The following is a 22920-nucleotide window of genomic DNA, read 5'->3' on the forward strand; positions in this document are numbered from 1 at the left end:
AGTAAAACACAATATGGGCTTTGAACTCCAAATCTTTGTTTCGAATGCAAAACGTGAACAGAAAATTAGAAGAGGAGAAAACCCAGCCCAAGAATTTCTATTCATCCCTATTTCTGAACCTGAATATAACCATCAAAAAAAGTAAACTGGATCAGCGGGAATGCTCTCATTTGGCATTTATTCCTGTGTAACCACAATCATCGACTGATCTTCAAGAATTTCAAATGCTTGGAATTATTTCTAAAGTGGAAGCAAGATGGGCTTATGTTCAGTTGTTCCAATGGCTATGTAGCTGAAGGATTCGGACCCTTGGAGAATGAGTAAGTTAAACCGTAAGCATGCTGATGGCAGGGACAGTGACATGCTCACCCTGTGCTTGGAGGACACCATGAGCTATGACAAGTCTAAGCACAGACTACAGAGGGCCATGTGCGAAGCAGACAGATCTGAGCACCAGCTCTTACACTTCCTTGAGAAAGCTTCTGAAAATCTCTAAGTTTCTTTGCTCAACAGAAATGGGAGGAAAATGGGAATAATACCAATACCCATCTCATAGGGATGTTGAGACAATTAAATGAGATGGAGCACACAAAGAGCTAAGAATGAGCCATAGAAATGAAACAATGCATTTATTACTAATTATTATTACTGATTCCATCATTCTTTTCTGATCAGAGTGCTCATCCTCCTTGGTTAATCAAGTTTGCTACAGATGAAGTTAACTGTATTTGCCACTCTAAATATTCTCTTCAATGATCTAAAAATTGTGTCTTTAAGACAGTCTGGTAATGCGTGTGTTTAAACCGGATGCGCTGGGAATTAAACACCAATTACGTTGCAACTGACAGGGAAAACAGACGTGGTGAGGACAGACTGACAGATCAGAAGCTTAGGAAGTTTATGTCCCCAAAGGAAGGGGACACTGATAAATGGCATCTTTGTAGGACTACCTCTCAGCACCTCACCTCCTTGGAGGCAAACGAGTTGGCAGGGATCAGAGTGACCACATGCATGACACACCCGCCTGTCACTCAACCTGGCCCTGCCGATGGGCAAGGCCATTTGGCTACTCCACACAAAAGAGCAACTCTCCAAAACAATCTCAAGGTAGGGGCATCCTTGAGAGTTTGGCTCCGATGCCAGCTTTCACAAATAGAGCAAGAAGACAAGCCATCATCTTGCAAAAGCATCCATCTGGCAAGTTCCATTTAATTATCACGGGCAACTGTGTGATCGGGCTGAAAAGTAGGGCATCGCACACACACACAAAATCAGTGGACCCTAGGAGGATGGTATCTGCTGGAGACTGAAGATGCCATACGGTGGGTCTCTCCGGACTCAGTTTAGGTGTCACCTTTTGTTCTAAGGAACTCCCAACTCTCTGAAGCCAAGTTCATTGGTCTCTCTCCTTATTTCCGAAGCACGTTAGAGCATGCTGTCATGCAAGATCTCGGTCTGCCTCCTCCATCTGATACATGTTCTCAGGGGCAAGAACAAACACCTTACTGATTGACTGAGCCTTTGACTCCTGGCTCAGAGTCTGACCCCTGGCAGACACACGGTAAGAGCTGCTGCATGAGTAAGACCCTACCCAAAGGAACAAGTCCCTGGGATCCCAAAGGCATTCAGTGAGAGTCACAAAGAAGGGACCCGAGGGGAGAGCCAGAGAGTGACTTTCCTAGGTTGGGGCGCTATTTCTACTATTCTTGCAATAGAGGGCCATGAGATAAGAAATCCACAAGTATGCACGGCCATGTGAATTTCTTAATACCAGGATTAATGATTAAAAGGGTCTACACATAGACGGCCGAGATAACTGGATAGAACCCAAATGGGAATCAAGTTCATAACACGGACTTACTCATAACTACATTTCCCTTTATACACATACTCCCTAATGCCCGTAAATGCCACATGATGGATTTTCAGTAGAATTAACCTTAACTCAATAGGAAAAAAAAAAAAAAAAAAAAAGGACAAAAGAATACCTTAAGACATTAACAATGGTTATCTCTGGGTGGTGGGGTTCTGGATAGTTCCTATGTTATTCCTTTGGCTCTATTTTCTAATCTTATTTTACAATGAACATGTAGCTAAATATGAATCTATAAAACAGTTTTTAATTAAAAAATTGGAACAGCTCAAAATTATATAATCAATTGCATTTAGCTTTGGTTACAAGTGCTCTAATATCCAAGCCTTCTAGCGTGACACCTGGTAGCAGTTATACAACAGCCATGGCTGGCGCTGGTGCAGTCCGGCTGGCCTATTTGTCCCTGTGTACTGGCTAATTAGGCAGGTTTTTTTTTAAGCTACTATCCCAGGTGGGTCATAACCTGAGGCTGATGGAGCAGCTTTTAGCCTGTTAGGTGTTAGGTTGGCCAAGCAAGCTCACAGGGTCCTAAAACTCCAATGAAACCTGCATGAGATTCACCAAGGGAAGAGGTGAAATGCAGATTCCTGGGCCCCACCTGCAGAGAGTCAGTAAGCTGAGGCTCTGATCCAGCGAAGTGCTTTTTAAAAGTACAATTAAGTGGGGCTGGGCACGGTGGCTCATGCCTGTAATCCTAGCACTCTGGGAGGCCACGGCCGGAGGATCACTCAAGGTCAGGAGTACAAAACCAGCCTGCGAAAGAGCGAGACCCTGTCTCTATTAAAAATGGAAAGAACTTAATTGGCCAACTAAAAACGTATAGAAAAAACTTAGCCGGGCATGGTGGCGCATGCCTGTAGTCCCAGCTACTCGGGAGGCTGAGGCAGGAGGATCGCCTGAGCCCAGGAGTTTGAGGTTGCTGTGAGCTAGGCTGATGCCACGGCACTCCAGCCCGGGCAACAGAGTGAGACTCTGTCTATTAAAAAAATAAAAAAAAGTACAGTTTAAGGGACCCGATTGGGGCCAGGACTAGAGTGAAGCAATTAGGGAACAAAATCTAAGAAGGCACTAACCCCAAAAGGTCTTGCAAATTGGCACCTGTGAGCAAGCACCTCCTTAAATTTTGCAACCTAGGTGCCTCTTTCTTGCCTCACCCTCACCTTAGCCTTGCCCTAATGTTGGTGATGGGAGACCTCACTCTGAAAAGGCTAAGTTACACTGGTACGGTAAAGGTTGTACGTGGCAGGTTGCATTATGAAAATGTTTAATGCATAAAGAGTGAGCTAGGTAGAAGTCTAATTCCTAAAAATGAAAATCTGGGCTCATCTGCATTTTTTAAGTGCTTCGGGTGCACCGTGTTTGGCATTAAATATACATTTTGCTTTTAAAGATACATAACTCTCCGCAGTTCTTTAGGTTAAATCTGAGCTGTGGTTCCTTAGATATTCTACAATAAGCAGTATACCAAATGACACATTCCTTAATTCCTCCCAAGTTGGAGGTTTAGATAAGCCTAAGAGGTGTATAAGTTATGCATTTCCTGCAGAGATTTAAAAAATAGCCTTTTTTTTTTTTCTTTCAAAAACATCGTGGACCTGAATTATTCTGGTATCTCTAACGACACTGATCAGCTTGCAGGCAGATCCCAGAATGCTTGTAACTCTACTGAGAATGTATTACTCATGCAACTACAACTCCTAAACATCCAGTGATGGACCCCAACAGATCTGTGATCTTGCAAAACAATCCTTTTCATCACCATCATCAGGTCTACGAGGAAGGCAAGAACGGAATAAATTTTAAGAACACAGCACAAATACCGAAGCCGAGGGCTGGCAGCAGGTGGGAGGCGGTACACGGTGGGTGGTGGGGTAGATCTTTCTTCATGCAAACATGGGGAAGGGTCTTTGAGTAGAGCTCTGCTCTCATCCAACCATCATACCCAACTCCTGCTATAAATGTACCTTCTACAATCAGCAGGACAAAGAACACAGACTTAAACCTCACCATAATAAAGGACTAAATGGAGAGACAGCAGGAAGGTGAATTCCTATTTTTGCAATTCTAGCTTTGCCGGTACTTAATGGTGATGCAGCAACGCGCTTTTCTGCGAAGTTTTCACCATCCTGGTTTTGGTCTGGGTGAAACCTACATCCGTGCCATCATACCATTATAATAGAGGAATTTAAGTCAGCTAAAATAGCGGTATAAAAATAACTCAAGTTAATTTCACTTACAATAAAAGGAATATTAATACTTTTTTAAAAAAATCCCCAGAATAGATATTTTGGAAACATACTGCATTTTATACATTCTTAAAGATAGCCAGAAATTGATCTCTGGGCACTTGAGCAGAAGTGTAACAAACGAAACATTACTTCCAACTACAATCTCCTGCACCCAGATATTAACAGAGTGTCCATCATTTTAAAAAGAAAAAAATAATCATTCTCTTAATGCAGTGACGTTCTAAAGTAGGGGCCAGCAAACTTGACTTACTGTAAAGAGGAGATAAATTATTTCAGGAAGTATTTTAGACTTGTAGGCCACAAGGTCTCCCTTGCTACTCAACTCTATACCCGTCATACACATATAGCCATAGACATTACATAAACCAAAGGGCATGGGCTATGTGCCAATAAAACTTTACTTATGGACACTGAAATTTGAATTTTATTCTCACATCTCATGAAATCTCCTCCTGATTTTTTTTTTTCCAACTGTTAAAATTTTTTTTACAAAAACATTCTTAGTTTGTGGGCCATTCAGAAACAGGCTGGGGGTCAAATCTGGCCTGCAGGCTGTCAGTTCGCCAAGCCCTGTTCTAAACAGCAATCAAAAAGAAAGCCCGATCATGAGATTAAGTTGGAAAAATGATGAAAGTGCTTGGAGAAAGCCTTGCTCAGTCAGAGTCGCTGTGTTCAATTTACATGGGCCCAGCTGCTGTGCCACCCAGGCTTGGGGAGAAGGACGTGTACACACATCACAACCCAACGCCTCTTGCTGCCAAAGAGTGCTGGCATGGATGAAAGGCTATTTTTCTACTCCGTGAAAGTAGCTAATTCATTAGCCCCTATAACTCAGAAGTGGAGGAGAAGGGTACCGACAGAATGCCCATGGAAACATTACGTGCCTATTCTAGGATTAATTTAAATTTCGCCACATTACAGGGGACCCTGTAGACATCTATAAATGAAAGAGGCTAACTTCATGTAAAAACACACGGCTCAATTGAAAAGAAAATTTCCACTCTTGTGGGAGTTCCACAATTTAAAAGGGACTGCCTGCGTAGGCTACTTTTAGAGAAGAATATGCATGAGAAGTTCAGGGTCAAGTGCAGCAGAAGTTTACATGGTTGCATAGCTAAACCTGTTTCTCCTGCTTCCCCCCACCATGAACATAAAAAATATGGCCAGATCGCAGAAACAGGGGCAATGAAGGGCCTATAGATCCAGACAGCTTACCTTGTTCTTTAACAGGTTCAGTGCTTAAATAAATGCCCCCAAATTAGCAACGCCACTCCCCTAAGACCAACTTTCTTATGAGATATGAAGGAACAGTAGTGATGATACAAACCCTGGAGTGGGACAAAACATTTTGTTTAGTTCAGAGTCACATCTGTTAAATTTTTTTCAGGATAGAAGAGAACTATTTAAAATGTCCATACTACCTAAAATGATCTACAGAATTAATGTAGTCCCTATTAAAATGCCATCATCATTCTTTACAGATCTAGAAAAAATAATTCTACGCTTTGTATGAAACCAGAGAAGACCTTGTATAACCAAAGCAATCTTAAGCAAAAAGAACCAATTGGGAGGCATCAGTCTACTAGACTTCAAACTCTACTACAAGGCTGTAGAAACCAAAACAGCATGGTACTGGCACAAGAACAGAGAAATAGACCTTTGGAACAGCACTAAGAACCCATATTTAATAAAACCATCCTCATGTTGTCATCTAATCTTCAACAAAGCAGACAGAAATATACATTGGGGAAAAGAATCTCTTTTCAATAAATGGTGCTGGGAAAACTGGATAACCACAAGCAGAAGATTGAAACTGGATCCCCCAATTCTCACAAAAATCCATTCACAATGGATAATAGACTTAAACCTAAGGCATGAAACCTTAAAAATTCTACAAGAAAATGTTAGAAAAACTCGTATAGACAATCAGCTTAGGCAAAGAACCTACGGAGAAGACCCCCAAAGCAATCAAAGCCTCAACGAAAATAACTAGGGCCAAATTAAAAAGCTTCTGCACAGCCAAACAAACTATTATTAGAGTGAATAGACAGCCTATAGAATGGGAGAAAATATTTACTTTCTACATATCTGATAAAAGGGCTAATAACAAGAATCTATATAGAACTTAAGAAAATTAATTAAAAAAAATCAAACCCCATCAATAAATGGACAAAGGACATGAACAGAAACTTTTCAAAAGAAGATAGAATTATGGACAGCAAACATATAAAAAAGTGCTCAACATCTCTAATTAGGGAATGCAAATCAAAACCACAATGAGATATCACCTAACCCCAGTAAGAATGGCCTTTATCAGAAAGTCTTAAAACAACAAATGCTGGCATGGATGTGGAGAGATCGGAACACTCTTACACTGCTGGTGGGACTGCAAATTAGTACAAACCCTCTGGAAAGTAATTTGGAGATATCTCAAAGAGCTAAAAATAGAAATGCCATTTGATCCAGCAATCCCACTGCTAGGCATCTACCCAAAGGAAGAAAAGTCATTCTATAATAAAGATATGTGCACTCGAATGTTTATAGCAGCACAATTCACAATTACAAAGATGTGGGAACAACCCAAGTGCCCATCAATACAAGAGTGGATTAATAAAATGTGGTATATGTATACCATGGAGTACTGCTCAACTACAAAAAACAATGGTGAACTAGCACCTCTTATATTATCCTGGATAGAACTAGAGCCCATCCTTCGAAGTAAGGTATTAGAAGAATTAAAGAACAAGCACCACATGCACTTGACATCAAATTGGTACTAACTGATCAACACTAAGGTGCTCACATGGACATAATATTTATTGGGTGCCAGTCAGGTGGGGAGGGGGGGAGGGTGGGTAAACTCACAACCAATGGATGAGGAGTTCATTGTATGGGGGAAGGGCACGCTTGTAAACCCTGGCTTGGGCCAGGCAAAGGCATTACATGTAACCAAAATGTTTGTACCCCCATAATATTCTGAAATTAAAAAATAGGTTGCCAATATACCTTTTTTCCCCCCAATTTAAATGTCTACAACAACTCTTGCATCCACAGAGATTGTCTTTATAAGGAGAAAGAAATTGGAGTGTCACATCAAAAACAACCTTCGTAATTCCCAAGCAATTTGACAACAAAAACTCATTTCAAGTTCAGGAAGAGAAAATAAAAACAGAGTTCAAACAGCGTCAGGCATTTCAAATGAACACACATTATCCATGAAAAAATTAATGTGGAAAGGCAAGCACCTATTTTTGCATCGATTAGCTACCACACCAAGAAGATCTGAAAATTATTCCTTAATTTAGAACTGTCTTGAAAGCTAGCACAGTGTGTCTGTCCTATCACATGTTGAAGACAGGGAGCGTGAAAGGCAAGGACAGATGACCTTATTAACTTCCAGGCACTTAAGCAAGGTCACTCATTGGAGATTAAACAAGATAATTACAAACTTTAAATAACCGACTGACGGGTTTCTTTTAAAATTCAGTCCCATCATCTTGGGGTCCTGCCTCACTCCTCGTTGTCTCAAGATTGCATCAGACACGGACTAAAGACACATAATGAGATACCAAAATGATGCTGTAGCCGAGTATTTTATGACATGGAAAGATATTCGCAGTACCTTTGTTGGGCAGCCCCCCAAAAAACTAGGTTACAAAGCAATATGACCTCATTTTTGTTAAAAAGAAAACAACTTCTAAAAATGGTCTGTAAGAAGATATACAAGGATTATTAGTAATGGTAATCTATGAAATGTAAATAAACATAGTAAGTTAAACTTAAAACTTGTTTGATTTTTTATTTTTGCTTATTTATGTTTCCTAGTTTTTCTATCCTTCACATAAAATTTTGTAATAAGAAAAAATTAACTCATGTACACAAACATTCACACTAACCAAGGTATACCCCAGCTACTGTGGTAGCCTTATAGCAAACTCTCAAAAGCAAATCAATAAATCAGAAAGGAGTTCTACTGAGCGCTAGCTTTATTTAATATTTTAAAATACCAATTATGTATTGTAGAAGTTTAAAAGAATCCATGTAATGGGGGGCGGACAACACTAAAAAGCAAAGATCAAATAGATAAATGTGTTAGTGGCAAGTTGTAAAATTTTTAGCCCCTAACGCAAGTACGGTTTGGGCACCCATGTGTTTGGAAGGTCCTTTCATTTTTTAAAAAATGGAAATAGAAAGCAAACAGGTTAAGTAGTAGGAAAACTTTCTTTGCCTTCCAAAAGCACCAAAGTTCTAGTAACTTTGCTCTCTTCCTTCTTTAAGGATCTTGAAAGGCACAGTGGCCCACAGGCCCAAAACGAAGCAGTTCTCAAAGGCAAGTCTGCCATTAATTGTTTTAGTCTGGCTAACGGTCTCTGAGATTCCAGCCAGGTGGGTGACCCAGAAGGCTGGCTTCACAGGCCCACCTGTGACTGCTTTTGGCAATGGGCAGGTTGGCCACGTGCTCTATTTGCGGCTTCTCCCTAGAACTGGTTCACCCATCCATAACTATGGATTTTAACTATGACCAAAAACACATAAAATACATAAAAGGCGGGGCCCAGACTTTGCAAATGTGATCAAAGGGGAACTTTTCCCATCAGGAGGCCTTATTCTGGGTAATTTATTGCTTTGGCCGATTTTTGGCATACTGTGTGATCTATAAACAATCGCTAACACCAGACAGGATGTTAATTACATGATGCAGTGATTTAGACATGATGTGTTATTTAGCATTTCCTTAAATTGTTTAATTGTTTCTCAACCCCCTGTTAACACCTTTCCATAAATGGAGTGAAATGGTGACTTTGAGAGTTGATCTGTTGTTTGTTCGGGTGTCTAATCTAGCTCAACATTAAATGTGTCCTACGTAAACCCAACGATTTAAAGTAAGCCCTTTAGTTCTTAGTGTCTGTCTCCCTGTCACTGTCACCTGAGGACCTCAGCACTCTCCACTCCACTGGCTGAGGGTTGCCCTTAAAAGATAAAGAAGATCGGAGAGAGATGTATTTATGACCCTAAATACCACTTGTCACATGTTTTAAAGGCCTAACACTGATCTGGAAATGCTATCAGATAATGTTTGGAAGTATCACTTTAAAGTTACTCGATCTTCTTACAATCATTCCAGAGATTTGGAAAATAACTGATTTATCATATCAACCATAATTTCTTTCTAGAACTACGGAGATCACTTCAGGATTCACGTGGGTATTTGAAACTGGAAGCCAAAATAACTTGCAAAATATTTATTTTACGGATTGCCATTTAAGTACACTATAAAGTTTGTTATTTGTTTAAGAAATATCAGATGGAGTGGGGAAAAAAAAAAAGCCAAGTGGATACATTAGGGTCAAAGCACGTATTTGGTAAAAACCTTACGTGTGACAATTTAATGTAACCAAAGAGATCACAGGTTCCTACACAAGTAGTAGCACAGGCGTCTTGGTGGTGTCATTTTTTTCCAGTATCTCTAGGAATTTTGGAAAGAGTAATAATGCCTATTATGAAAGCACTTGGGTGTAAAGTTCCAAGTTTTAAGAATTCTACGTTCCTTTCAATTTTCATTTGCAAGAAAAACAAATTGCCATTTTCACTGAAGGATACCAAACATTTTAGAACTACGAAGTTGATTTCTATATACATCTTAGATAAGCAATTCCAAGAATAATTATAATAATGCAAAGAAGCACTGATTTTGGTTTTGCTTTTTTTTGTTGTTGTTTTTAATGAAAGTCCCCATCAGTGCCCACTGGAAGTTCTACTAGAAGATGACAACCATGTTACAGCTCTTGGTCATTATAAACCACTTTGAGTGGCACTGAGCCACTGTAACAGACTCATGCAAATCATGGCTTGGGTTGAGAGGCTAAAAACAGTACTAAAACATTTGCAAGCTTACCATGCTATACATTTAATTGTTCTCCTAACACAAATCAGCAGAGCACAATTTAAATCTTCCCTATAAGTGTTTAAGACACGCTTCCCCACACATATTCAAATCTACATGTGGAATTTTCAAAACAAATGGATTTTTCAACCACCAAAACATTTAACAACCATTCCAAATCAAGGATTTTCACTAGCATTTCCTGTAGCTGAATCTATTAAGCAATTATGCATCGGTGGCACTGAGTAAGAGTAACCTAAATTTCCGCACTAATGATATGCACTCATTATTCTGATATTTATTAATTCTAATTTTTGCAGAACACAATTCCTTTCGTCCTTGAAGCTAAGCTTATTCACAGAATGAACGATACAGCACACCTATGCATGTCACTGGCTCAGCTAAAATGGTGTCCAAATGAACACAACTATTCCAAAGTTTTACATTTTGAAACTAGTTTAGCTTTTGGTTTTAAAATGTAACACACACAAAAAATTCGACCCCATAATAACGTTAACTAACATTTTTTTCAATGCCCCCTGCCCCCCCCCAAAAAAAAAAACATCAAACAAATCAGCTAATTCTATCTGTAAAGAGCAACTTGGACATACCTCACATGGGGCAGTTCAAGGTTTACACAAAAATGCTACCTCTGCCAAAGCATTTGGCAATCAAAGACATGCAATGTGTTAATTAAGTGGAATAAATGCCTTTTGTCAGTTTCCTCTTTGTAACAAACTGACATCAAGGAAAAGCGTTTCTGAAGAGCTTAACCTGAGAAGCCAGAGCCTGTGCTATCTTCAACCCTATCTCCAGCGAGTGTAAACCCCCCCGGGCAGGTATTTGAGACTCAGGCCCCAGAATAAAGGCAAGGCCTCCCATGAACAGGGAATCCAAGAAGAGATCATTCTGGAAGATTAACGGCATCCCCTTCCTAGTTTCAAACAGGCATGAGTTCACCAAGCAGAAGTGATTAAACCTGATCCTGTCGGATGGCAAATTAGCCTGCTAAGTAAAATGGTAGCAATTCTGTTCCCCGGAGAAAAGCCAGAAACTTCTTTCTGAGGTCAATATCTCATGACCGACTGGTAGACCACACAGTGGCAAATGGAAGCGCGAAGAAGAGACACATCTAAATGCCACTTTGGCCTTAGCACAAAGCACCTGACTAGTGATTAACAAAGTTCCCAACTGCTGAGTTGCTCAAAGTGGGGGGTCTGGGGCGCAGACCACACCCCTGATCTGCTGTCACCGGTCACACAAGAGATAAAGACCGAAACTGAGAGAAGCATTGAGAAGGAGCAATTTGATATCTGTGAAATAAAAAAAAAAAAAAAAAAAATCCCAATCTTGCATTTTGTGTATCTCTGTTCTTTTTCATTTCACTTTTCTAGTAATCGGTTTTCACTGTATTTTTGCAAGACGTACTGATCCACAAGGAATTGGGAATCCTAGGGTGAAAAAAAATCTTTTCCCATAGCCAGGTGGAGAGTAAAGTTCTGCACGAACAATGTGTGTACAATGCTTTTGCAAGGATGCTATTTACCCGCAGTCATCTCTGAAATGAGTTGAATATTAAGATTTTTCAGAAGCAGATAATTTTGCCTGTGTGTAATATACTAAGCTCCTCTGATTAACATTGAAATTAATGAGGGCCAATGAGATACCATATAATCAAAACCGTTCCCTGGAACTGAGATAATAATTAACACGATTCCCTTGGAAGAGGAGAGTCCTGTGGTCAAACCAGTTTGGGGTATACATTGCATCCCGCAGCCCCTCCTGGGGGGGTGTGATACGCATCAGCATATTAAAGATTCTGGAAAGACCAATAACACAGAAATGTGTTTAATGACACGAATGTGACCTTCTTTATCTAAAATCCTATTAACATCTTATTCAGAATATACACATTTTTGAAATGCTGATATAGTCAAACAACTCCAGATTAGCAATTAAAAACTCTGTCCCGGTGTCTCTTAGGAGTTGATTCTTTTCTTCCTGTATAAAGAACCTCAGCACGAAAGGAGGTAATTGTGCAAAATCACCTCCTACGGCAGGTAAGTGGCTTCGGAGCAAGGAATTGGCTGCAACACCCCGCTGTAGCTCGACACACATAAAGCGCCCCGCACGGTTGCTAAGTTGTTGTCTAGGGAATGTTCCAGGTTGTCCCCTCATGCCCCGATACCCAAGATGGCCAATTCCAGTGGTCATCTGCTGGGCCACTCCCCTGGAATTCCGAGTCTTTGGAGGTCTCCCTTACTCTGGCAGGTACGTGTGGCAGGCACCTGCCCGCTCTGCCAAAGACATGCAGATGGGACCCAGAGTAGAGTCAGGACAGACGCCTTGAACTTGGCAAAAGACTCCAGCCAATGATCGGGCTCCCCCTCCAGACTCAACCTTGGGGCAGATATTTCTGTAGGAAGTGGTGGGGGTTGGGGGAGTGGGACCCTGGCCATGCAGGACTCAGGTGGCCAAGACCACAGCCATCTCCCATTTTCAGTGACCTGCCACCTTCTGCTCAGTCGTGACCCGCTGAGCTGGATCGATCCTGCACTCATTTAGCGGAAGAACAATCTAGACACAAATAATATCACAACTTGGGGAGGAAAAAAAGCAATCATGTCCAAGAGTGACAACATCTCTTTCCCACCTAACACTGTCACCCGGCTCCTAGTCACCCTCTAGCTGCCCATTTCACCAATCAATAATAATAATGATACATTTTCCCTCAAACAACTGCTATTTTCAACTTCTAGGGCTCCTCTGTTCGTTTCAAAGGCAGCACCCAGACTGTGGGCCACTTCTGCAAGGTCATGTGGTGAGTGAAATGTAGGACAAGGAATCCATTCTCTTGCACACCCTCGTAACCACCAAACCACGAGGTCCCTGCTAAGGTCAGAATTATCATGAAACGTTATTTACAGAGCACACAACGAGCTCGGTCCTGCAGCTGGGAGGAACACGAGCCTCGAGTTAAAAATAATAAAAAAATAAAAATAAAAAAGATAAGCAGCCCCTTCGTTTTACTTACTGTTCACGTAAACATTAAATGCTACGGAAGCGTTGACGTCAGAGTTGGACACCAGGAAGGTGTAAGTGCCACCTTCGGTCCCTTTTAGTCTGGTGAGGTGAAGTTCACTGACATACCTACGAAGAAAGGACAACAGACCAATCAATGACCTGCAGGTGGCTTCGGAGGGGGGACGTGTCTTTTTCAGTTTCTACCTAGAAATACACGCCCTGTTTGGGGGAAAAATGTGACCCAGTTAATTCGGTATTAATGAAATCTACAATAACCGATACAAACACACACCCACACACAGATGCCATTTGGGGACAACTGGCTGTCGCGTGAGCACGCAAAGTGGCGGAAGGTGACTGTGGCTGCTCCCTCTGCCCACGGTGCTGGGTTCCACTTCCCTCTGGCCACCGCCCTCAGCTGCCCTGCCTGCACCCACCTGCCCCCTGCCCGCCCGCAGACACCTCCAGGCACTCTGAGCGTGTCTACACTGCTGCCCCTGTCTACACCGCCTTCCTTCTCCCAACGCCACAAGCTCCTGGCTAGGACCCCGAGACTTGTCCCCAGGGTCCCCTTTGCGGCCCACGCTGTTCGAGTTTCTGTTTCACTGTAGGGCCTGCAGATTGGGCTGTGTAGACGGAGCACTCTGCAGCCCTCGGGGGAGTTAGAGGCATGGTCTCCAGCAGGGGCGTGTCGCCCGGGGCAGCCCACGACCCACTTGGGTTTCACACACGCTGCACCATAGGCAGTGGCCTCGTGCAGACTCTTCTCGCACCCGTGAGCTCCCTGCAGCCCCCCTCCCCCCCTCCCACGCTGCAGGTCTCTCTGTCCATAAAGCCCTGGGCTCCAAATCCTTGTCTCAGGCTCCGCTTCTAGAGGGCTTGACCTCAGACACTTCCCACCTGCTGGACGTCTCCACCGAAGACCCCACTGTCAACCTCAAAGCCCACCAACCCCAGCCTGAACTCACCATCTTGCCTCGGCCACGTGCCCCTCTTCTTCCTCCTCCTCCTCCTCCTCCTCCTCCTCCCCTCAACGGTATAACCTCTCACCACCCCAACCTACATGCATCTCCAGCTCCTCCCTCCCTCTACGACCCTCTCAATCCCCTGGACCCCTCGTGCATCCGTCCTCTGTGCTCTGACCCTTAGTCCTTGGCCGGGGACACTAGCATCTCTCGGCCATGTCCTTGCAGCGAGCAAAGCTCCTGGCTGGGAAAACACACCAACGCTATCCAGCCCTTATCAGCCACTTCATCTCGGTCAAATGACTTCACCACTCTGAACCTCAGTCTCTTCGTCTACAAAAATGGGGTACAGAAGAGTTCCCCGCTCTCAAGATCTGTGGGGACTAAAGTCAGTGAGTTAATATACTTCAGGTACTTAGGACCACGAATGATGGAAAAAAAGCATGTGCAGCTTACATGAAGTGTTCCCATCGCTGCTGTTTTGACTGCAATGTTTTAAGGATCAAACGAGAGGTCTGATGGAAAAGAACTTGGGTGGGTTCACGGCCTGGCCCAAAGCTACTGAATGATTCTCAGTTTTTCTTAGAGTTTTAAGACATGATGAAAGGTACTAGCTTCTTATTTCTCGGAAGAGAATTATTATTATTATTTTTTTTTTTTTGAGACAGAGTCTCACATTGTTGTCCAGGCTAGAGTGAGTGCCGTGGCGTCAGCCTAGCTCACAGCAACCTCCAACTCCTGGACTCAAGCGATCCTCCTGCCTCAGCCTCCCAAGTAGCTGGGACTACAGGCATGCGCCACCATGCCCGGCTAATTTTTTTTTTTCTATATATATTAGTTGGCCAATTAATTTCTTTCTATTTATAGTAGAGACGGGGTCTCGCTCTTGCTCAGGCTGGTTTCGAACTCCTGACCTTGAGCGATCCTCCCGCCTCGGCCTCCCAGAGTGCTGGGATTACAGGTGTGAGCCACCGCGCCCGGCCTCGGAAGAGAATTATTGACTGTGTCCTGCGTGTATGCCAGTCACTGCTTGGAGCCATCCTCAGAACTCTACAAAAGAACCAAGCTCCTTTTTACAAGTGAGGAAACTGAGGCTGAGTTTGTGTGTGCACGTGAGTGCTCTAAACACGCAGCATGATGGAATACTCAAATGAGGATTGAAGAGGAAGCCATGGGCTTCCTTTCCGTACCAAGTGTCTTCTCGTGCATTTATGGGCCACAGAAAACAGATCTGGCTGGCGCAGTGGAAAAGCAGGGAACAAAAGCAGCCCCCCAGGGCAAGGTCCTGGTCTCACCTGATGTTACTTTCATTCTGGGACTTGGGGTAATCTTCCCATTTATCAGTGAAGGTTCTGTTCATGTAGATCCACTGCTGGCGCTCAGGTCTGGGGTATGCCTCGTACTCAACAACCAAATCCACGTTTTCTCCGTCATTCACGAACATCGTAGTGTTCATCGTGGGGAAGACGTGAATGAAGCCTTTGTCTAATCAGAACAGAGTAAGACAGAAAGAAACCGTCATCCCCCACAAAAAAAACACCACCTCATCTCAGAATGACAAAGACAACTGACTAATTACTGGTATGAGCTGGCAGTAACAAGTAAGAGAATTTTAACTGGCCATTTTACATCATATTTTGCTTTTTTAATAGAATCACTGTCAGTGAGTAAGGATACACACACTTGAAATGCTGATTCTCCCATCTCTGTCTCAGAAGCAATTCTCTCTTTTTTTTTTTTTTTTTTTGAGACAGAGTCTCACTGTGTTGCCCAGGCTAGAGTGAGTGCCGTGGCGTCAGCCTAGCTCACAGCAACCTCCAACTCCTGGGCTCAAGCGATCCTCCTGCCTCAGCCTCCCAAGCAGCTGGGACTTCAGGCACGTGCCACCATGCCCGGCTAATTTTTTCTATATATTTTTAGTTGGCCAATTAATTTCCTTCTATTGTCAGTAGAGATGGGGGTCTTGCTCTTGCTCAGGCTGGTTTCGAACTCCTGACCTTGAGCAATCTGTCCACCTTGGCCTCCCAGAGTGCTAGGATTATAGGCGTGAGGCACCATGCCTGGCCTGAGGCAATTCTTTTAAATTGACCTGTCACCTTAAAGTCTTCTAAATCTACCAGTCTTGATGTTTATTAGGTTTAAAAGTATTTTGACTAAACAGTTAGCCCACACCCAGACCCCATTATAATTGTGTACGTGTTAAGGTGTCGTATATCAGTAAGGAAAAGAGCACTCTAACGCTTAACAAAAATGTTAAAAGAATGTCCTTTAGTATTTAAAGAAAAATAAACTTAGGTCTCCTAATCCTATTGCATATGGCAGATAAATCAGAGACAGCATTTTAACAATCAAACTGTATTTTAACTAAACAACAGAATTGACTCCTATCAAACTTCTACAGAAGAGGCTGTCTTTTGGGCTTTGTAGAAGCAAGAGAAGAAAAAAAATCGTCACAGACACATTTGAATATGTAAACATTGTCAAATGTCTGTGTAGTAAAATTAATTAAGGTAACAGGAAAAGAAGACAGTAAAATATAGAAGGAAAAATGTTCAGCTAAACTGGTAATTAAAATAAGACATCATTTTACACTTCTTAAAAATAGCAAAACTAATTTTAAATAAACTCAGTAATTTTGCAAATGTGATAAAAAGTAGCACCCTGAATTACACACTCTACACTGGCACAATTCTTTCAGGAAGCACTTAGCAATATAGATTTTTAAAAAATGATCTCCTCTTCAATTTAATCCTGTAATTTCCATATGAGAAATCCTTCTTAAAAATGGGATAGATAGCTACATGTCAAGAAAAAAAAAGTGCTTTTTATATTAGTTAGAATAATTATGAAAATGACAAAAAAAAAAGAGAGCTGGTTAAATAAATAATGCAGCCCTTAGAAATGATTATATAATAAAATTTAAAAGTGCTTTAAAAAAAGGGCAATAAAATAATTGCCAATCTTATTTTTATAACCACCATTTATGGAATGTTTACTATGAGCCAAGAACTGCCCCTAAGCACGTTAGCATACATTTTACTTAATAATTATGATAAACATTTAATCTTACAATAATACTGAGACACAGAGCCTATAACCTCTAATTTTTAGATGAAAAAAAAATCAAGGCCTTAAAAGCTATCTAGCAGAGCCTAGATTTGATCACAGGTCTGTGAAAAACCAAGCCTGGCCTCCTCTTGGTATAGCATATCCTGTGCTATAAAATCTCTATGTACTTTAAGTGAAAGAGAGTTGAGAATATAACCCAAACTGTATATATAGTTAAAACTCTTTAAATAAAAAAAATATAAGCAATATACCAAAATCTTAAAAATGATTATATCAAGTTATTGGGAATACAGGAGAATTTTAACTTGATTTTTCTACTTTTTAAAAATTTTTTAATTAATTATAAAATTTAAAATTATCATGCATTAGCTTTGGTGCTATCTGGTTAAGTATTTTGAAGGTTGGCATTATAGTCTTTACTGATGTTTAATTTCCTATAGATTCAGAATTAAAAACACAGTCCATATATCCTTTGTCCACTGTAGCAATGAAGAAAAGATTTTTCAGGTGAGAATAAAAAAAATCAACCAAATAAAAATTAGAGAGAGATGGAAACCATCATCTTGTTTTGATGCCTGAATCATATATGATATACCCTCTTAGCATTCTTTAAGAAAACTTAGGTTAATTTTGAGGGAATAAATATTCTATCTGAATGCTACATTGAGTTTTCAAGTTCTCAGGGTCTTAAAGACCAGTACACAATGCAAAATATTCAAATATTTCAGATAATACCTGCAACGAAATGATTTCTTGCAATAACCATATACAAAATACTTAAGTGCTGCTGAGTTTCCTATAGTCTAGTTTGCACAATTATAGCAGTATGTCCCAGAATGGAACAGAGCTTCAAATTCATGAAGTGTATGAATTACTAGAACCTGGCCAGGCACAGTGGCACACACCTATGATCCCAGCTATTTGGAGGCTGAAGTGGAAGCATGCTTGAGCCCAGGAGTTTGAGACCAGCCTGGGCAACATAGCGAGACCCCATCTCTAAAAGAATTTTAAAAAAATTAGCCAGATGTGGTGGCATTCTCCTGTAGTCCCAGCTACTCAGGAGGCAGAGGTGGGATGATCACTTGAGCCCAGGAGTTTGAGACCAGCCTGGGCAACATAGCGAGACCCCATCTCTAAAAGAATTTTTTAAAAATTAGCCAGACATGGTGGCATTCTCCTTTAGTCCCAGCTACTCAGGAGGCAGGAGTGGGAGGGTCACTTAAGCCCAGGAGTTATGAGCTATGATCGCCACCACGACACTCCAGCTGGGGTGACAGAGCAAGAACCAGTCTCCAAAAAAAAAAAAAAAAATTATTAGAACTCCACCTAGATTGTTGTAATACAGAATCAAAGAACTCCATTCAGGTTGTTATGACATAAAGTTCAATGTTTCTTCAAGCACTTCTCCATTAAGAAACTGGTGATGCCATTAACATTTAATCAAGCGCAACCCCTCCGCCTGGCACTTCTATAACATGTATTGCCTTTTCTCCTTTCCGCAGCCTTGGGGGTGAGAGGCTGTGTTTCTCGGAAGAGAAAATGTAGGCAGAGTTAAAGCAGGATGCATTTGAAAGTTAAGTGGCAGCACCGACCAACTCAAAACCAGGTCAGAACTTTTTTTGCCACGAAAACAAACAAAAAAATGGGTAAAGAATGGATTAATAAAATGTGGTATATGTATACCATGGAGTACTATTCAGCTCTAAGAAACAACGGTGATATGGCACATCTTATATTTTCCTGGTTAGAGCTGGAACCCATACTATTAAGTGAAGTTTCCCAAGAATGGAAAAACAAGCACCACATATACTCACAGCAAATTGGTATTAACTGAGCAGCACCTAAGTGGACACATAGGGACTACAGTAATAGGGTATTGGGCAGGGGGGAGGGGGGCGGATATATACATATATAATGAGTGAGATGTGCACCATCTGGGGGATGGTCATGCTGGAGACTCAGACTTGTGGGGGGAGGGGGGGAAATGGGCATTTATTGAAACCTTAAAATCTGTACCCCCATAATATGCCAAAATAAAAAAAATTGGGTAACCATGTCAGATGATGAAGATATTAATTAGCTTCACTATGGTAATCTTCTTACTATCGGTATGTATCCCATAACATCATGCTGTATACCTTAAATATACACAATTAAAAAAAATTATTTTAAAGAAACCAACCACCAACCAGTTTGGGACAGTCCCAGAGCCTTGCCCTCTTTCCCCACGCCAATGTATCCAAAATCCTACTCCCAGCCACTGAAAAATCCCTTTGCTCTTTGTCTCTTCCTGTTCCTGTCCCACCTCGACCCACTCCCAAAACAACACAAAGGCAGATTCAGGTTTCACAGCCACAAGTCTTTCCAGTCATACAGTTATAATTCTTGGAAATTGATGAATGGATTTTAAAAATCTGATTACATACAACAATATGCTCAAAACATCCTTACTAATTGCTTTCTGGAGCTAAAGCTGAAGCTGATATATCAACATGCTCCCTAATCAACTTAGCAAATTAGTGCTTATGGAGTTTAATATTTTAAAAGCATAGCCTTCTATTCAAATTAGTAAATGGTTCACAATCACGTTTGGGGACAGAGTAAGTACACTTTCTGTGTGCTGACTCTATAATTGCAAGTAAAGTATCTTTTCTGTGTTCAATCTGGTGAGATACTTCCCATTATAACATGGGCAGAAACACCAAAATTTTATGAGATTCTTGTGGGATAAATCACAGAGCTTTGACACTGCTACATAAATTATTGAAGAAATTTGGGGAGAGGGAAAAGGAAAGATACGCAAACAAATACTGCATCATTTTCTTATTGTTCGTGATGAAGAATTTCACCACCCTGCAACTATTTAATCAAAGTCAAGCACTAGGAAAATGGCTGCAATAAAAAGACTGGAAAATAGATTCCATTCAAACAATACTCAAAAGACAAAAAAACAAAAAACAAAAATTGTAAATGAAGTAATTTAAAATTAATTATTATTGTTCTCAATAAATCAAAAGCATGAAGAAACCATGTTCTGCTCTCTTCTAAGTAGATGCTTGGAACGTAGGTATTTAGTGAGATGTGGAAGACAAGGCTAAACTAGTCGTGCATAGTAGATACGACAGGGTAAGGGGACTAACCTAGTATGCTCTGTAGAATCAATGACCCGTGTCCCAGTGCAACTTTTTCCTGAAGGTTTATGCTATAATCTTTTTTTTTTTCAGCATGTTATGGGGGTACAAATGTTAAGGTTACATATATTGTCCTTGCTCCCTCTCCCCCCTCGAGTCAGAGCTTCAAGCGTGACCATCCCCCAGTTGGTGAGCATCGCACTCATTATGTATATATATATATATATATACCCATCCCCTCCCCCACCTGCCCGACACCTGATTAATGTTATTCCTATGTGTCCACTTAGGTGTTGATCCGTTAATACCAATTTGCTGGTGAGTACACGTGGTGCTTATTATTCCATTCTTGGGATACTTCACTTAGTAGAATGGGTTCCAGCTCTAGCCAGGAAAATACAAGAGGTGCTAGATCACCCCTGTTTCTTATAGCTGAATAGTACTCCATGGTATACATATACCACATTTTATTAATCCACTCATGTATTATTGATGGGCACTTGGGTTGTTTCCCCATCTTTGCAATTGTGAATTGTGCTGCTACAAACATTCGAGTGCAGGTGTCTTTTTCACGGAGTGACTCTATGCTATAATCTTTAAGGGTGCAGGGCAGGGTGAGGCGAGGAAATGATGCATCACTGGGGAGGAAAAGCCCAATTCAACTCTTACTACAAATGAACTAGAGCCGGGGAGTGGCAAAACCATAAACAAAAAGGCAGAGGGCCCCACCACAAGATCCAGAGTAACACCTGAGGCTCTACACATTTGCGCTCCCTGATAGACAGAATCTACAACCCTTTCCAAACTCAAGTCATTCAGCAAGGATTTGAACTTTTGGAAAGGTTCAACTTCTATTTTGCTTGTTTGGTGGGGTGGGTCGCACAGAGAATAATAACAGGTCTGAAAAACTTCAGGAAGTGCCTTCCACTTTCCTCTATTAAACTGGTAGAATTTGCTTTTTTGTGCTCTAGCTTCAAAGAGGCCACGACGATCGTTTTTATTCATTCATTCATTCAGTGATAACGAAATTCTAAGAAGCCGCTCAACATTCCATTTACATAAAAAGGAAACCATCTAGTAATTTCTTCTTTCACTACTGCCAGTAATTTATACATTCCCATAGAGATATTTACCTACTACTTCCAAGGTTGTTGTGACATTCGCTGATCCAAAAGTATTACTGGCGTGACACACGAACACTCCAGAATCATTAACTCTTGCTGAGCTGATCGTCAGTGTTTCCTGACGTTCATAGTTGAAGTCACCATGATGCCAGCTATTCTGTTTTAGCTGTGCTTTACTCTGCTGGTTTTGCAAGACGAAGGAGGAAAAAAAAAAAAAAAAAGTCAAAAGATTACCATGTAATTTATATTCAAGATCTTTCCTAGATAAATTAAAAATAGCAGCAATTAACTTCTCCATATTAGCTTTCATTATACACTACTTAGGTAAGAATAATAAAGCATCATGACAAGTCTGTCATTGGAACACACTTCATATTACAGGATTATATCGAAAGACAGTCATTATTAACGACTGGGGGAAAAATATGAAAATTCATTTCTTAACCATAGTAGGTATAATTCCAAATTCTCTGCAGTGCTGAATTTTAAGTTACTATAGAAGAAATATTATGGACTACTGATACTTTATTAGATGAGTCAGCATGCTTATGCCATGTCCTGTTATACATTACCTTTTTCTATTCTATGTCCCAAAGATTGAAAGAAAACACATTGTTAATAACAACAAAGTTCTATTTTATTAACATTTATCACTTGCGGGAATGAAAACAGAATCACAATGTCTACAACTGACTTGGAAATTTATCCTACAGTTCTCACCCAGCAGAATTTTGGCAACCACTGAAGGGAATTCCAAGGTCTATGAGACATCTAAGACCAAACCCAAAATTATTTAAGTATGAACTAAAGAGAAAAGGTTGTGAATTTAACTCGTGAGACATCACCATCCCACTCTTATTATTTGTCTGCAGACAAGACATGGAGAGACTCCTTGTATTTATTATAAAATGTCATGGGAAAATCATGATACAAACTAGAGAAGCTCTCTGAAAAGATTAAAGAGAGTCAAATATAGCTTTTTGCATCTTCTAAATTTTCTGCAATGTGCACACATTCCTATTACAATGGAAAAAAAAACAACGAAAAAATGAAAATAAGCAGGAACTGATATTGACATGGAATGAGATCAAAGGTGGTTCGTTGGCCTGACTATGAAGGCCCCTATCTGTCAGTACTGCAAATCAGAATAAACCTTCTGAAAAGCAGCGTGGCAGTTATGTTCATAACCTCTGATCAACTCCAGCAAATTTATCTCAAGGAAATTACTCAATAGAAAACAAAAGCTCCAAGATGTTGACTGTCCTGAAAACTCAGAAATGACCTAACTGTATACCAGCTATAGGCAGCAATAAGAATTATGACTATGAAGACTATAAAGAGAAGTGTTTATATTACTTAAAAGCATAAATTGAATGTACATTAAAATTGTAACCATGTGATTATATGTATATATGGGGGGAAAGAGAAAAGAAATATGGAAAAAAAAAATTCAGGCTATGTAATATTGATAAGGACTAGCCACTTTTGGCTACTGAGCATTTAAAACGTGGTAGTCCAAATTGACTTGTGCTATAAATACAAAATATTTCTCAGATTTTGAAGATTTAGTATGGAAAAAAAATAATGTAAAACGTCTCATG

At 40.7% G+C, this 22920-nt stretch overlaps 1 protein-coding gene across 4 annotated transcripts in view; it reads right to left on the minus strand.

Annotated features, from left to right (window-relative positions):
- KIT (KIT proto-oncogene, receptor tyrosine kinase) overlaps positions 1–22920 on the minus strand; it is an 87540-nt gene that overhangs the window by 20078 nt on the left and 44542 nt on the right. For 2 of the 4 annotated variants that reach the window (XM_012758274.3, XM_012758273.3), the window contains exons 5-7: positions 21329–21497; positions 15291–15480; positions 13041–13156 (exon numbers count right to left, since the gene is read on the minus strand). In XM_012758274.3, coding sequence (XP_012613728.2) covers positions 13041–13156; positions 15291–15480; positions 21329–21497 — 475 coding nt within the window. Of the gene's footprint in view, positions 1–13040; positions 13157–15290; positions 15481–21328; positions 21501–22920 lie in introns of all 4 variants that reach the window. The other 2 variants (XM_075997905.1, XM_075997904.1) reach the window with 1 other exon arrangement.

This window comes from Microcebus murinus, chromosome 26 (genome assembly GCF_040939455.1).
Source record: "Microcebus murinus isolate Inina chromosome 26, M.murinus_Inina_mat1.0, whole genome shotgun sequence".
NCBI classification, from domain to species: domain Eukaryota; kingdom Metazoa; phylum Chordata; class Mammalia; order Primates; family Cheirogaleidae; genus Microcebus; species Microcebus murinus.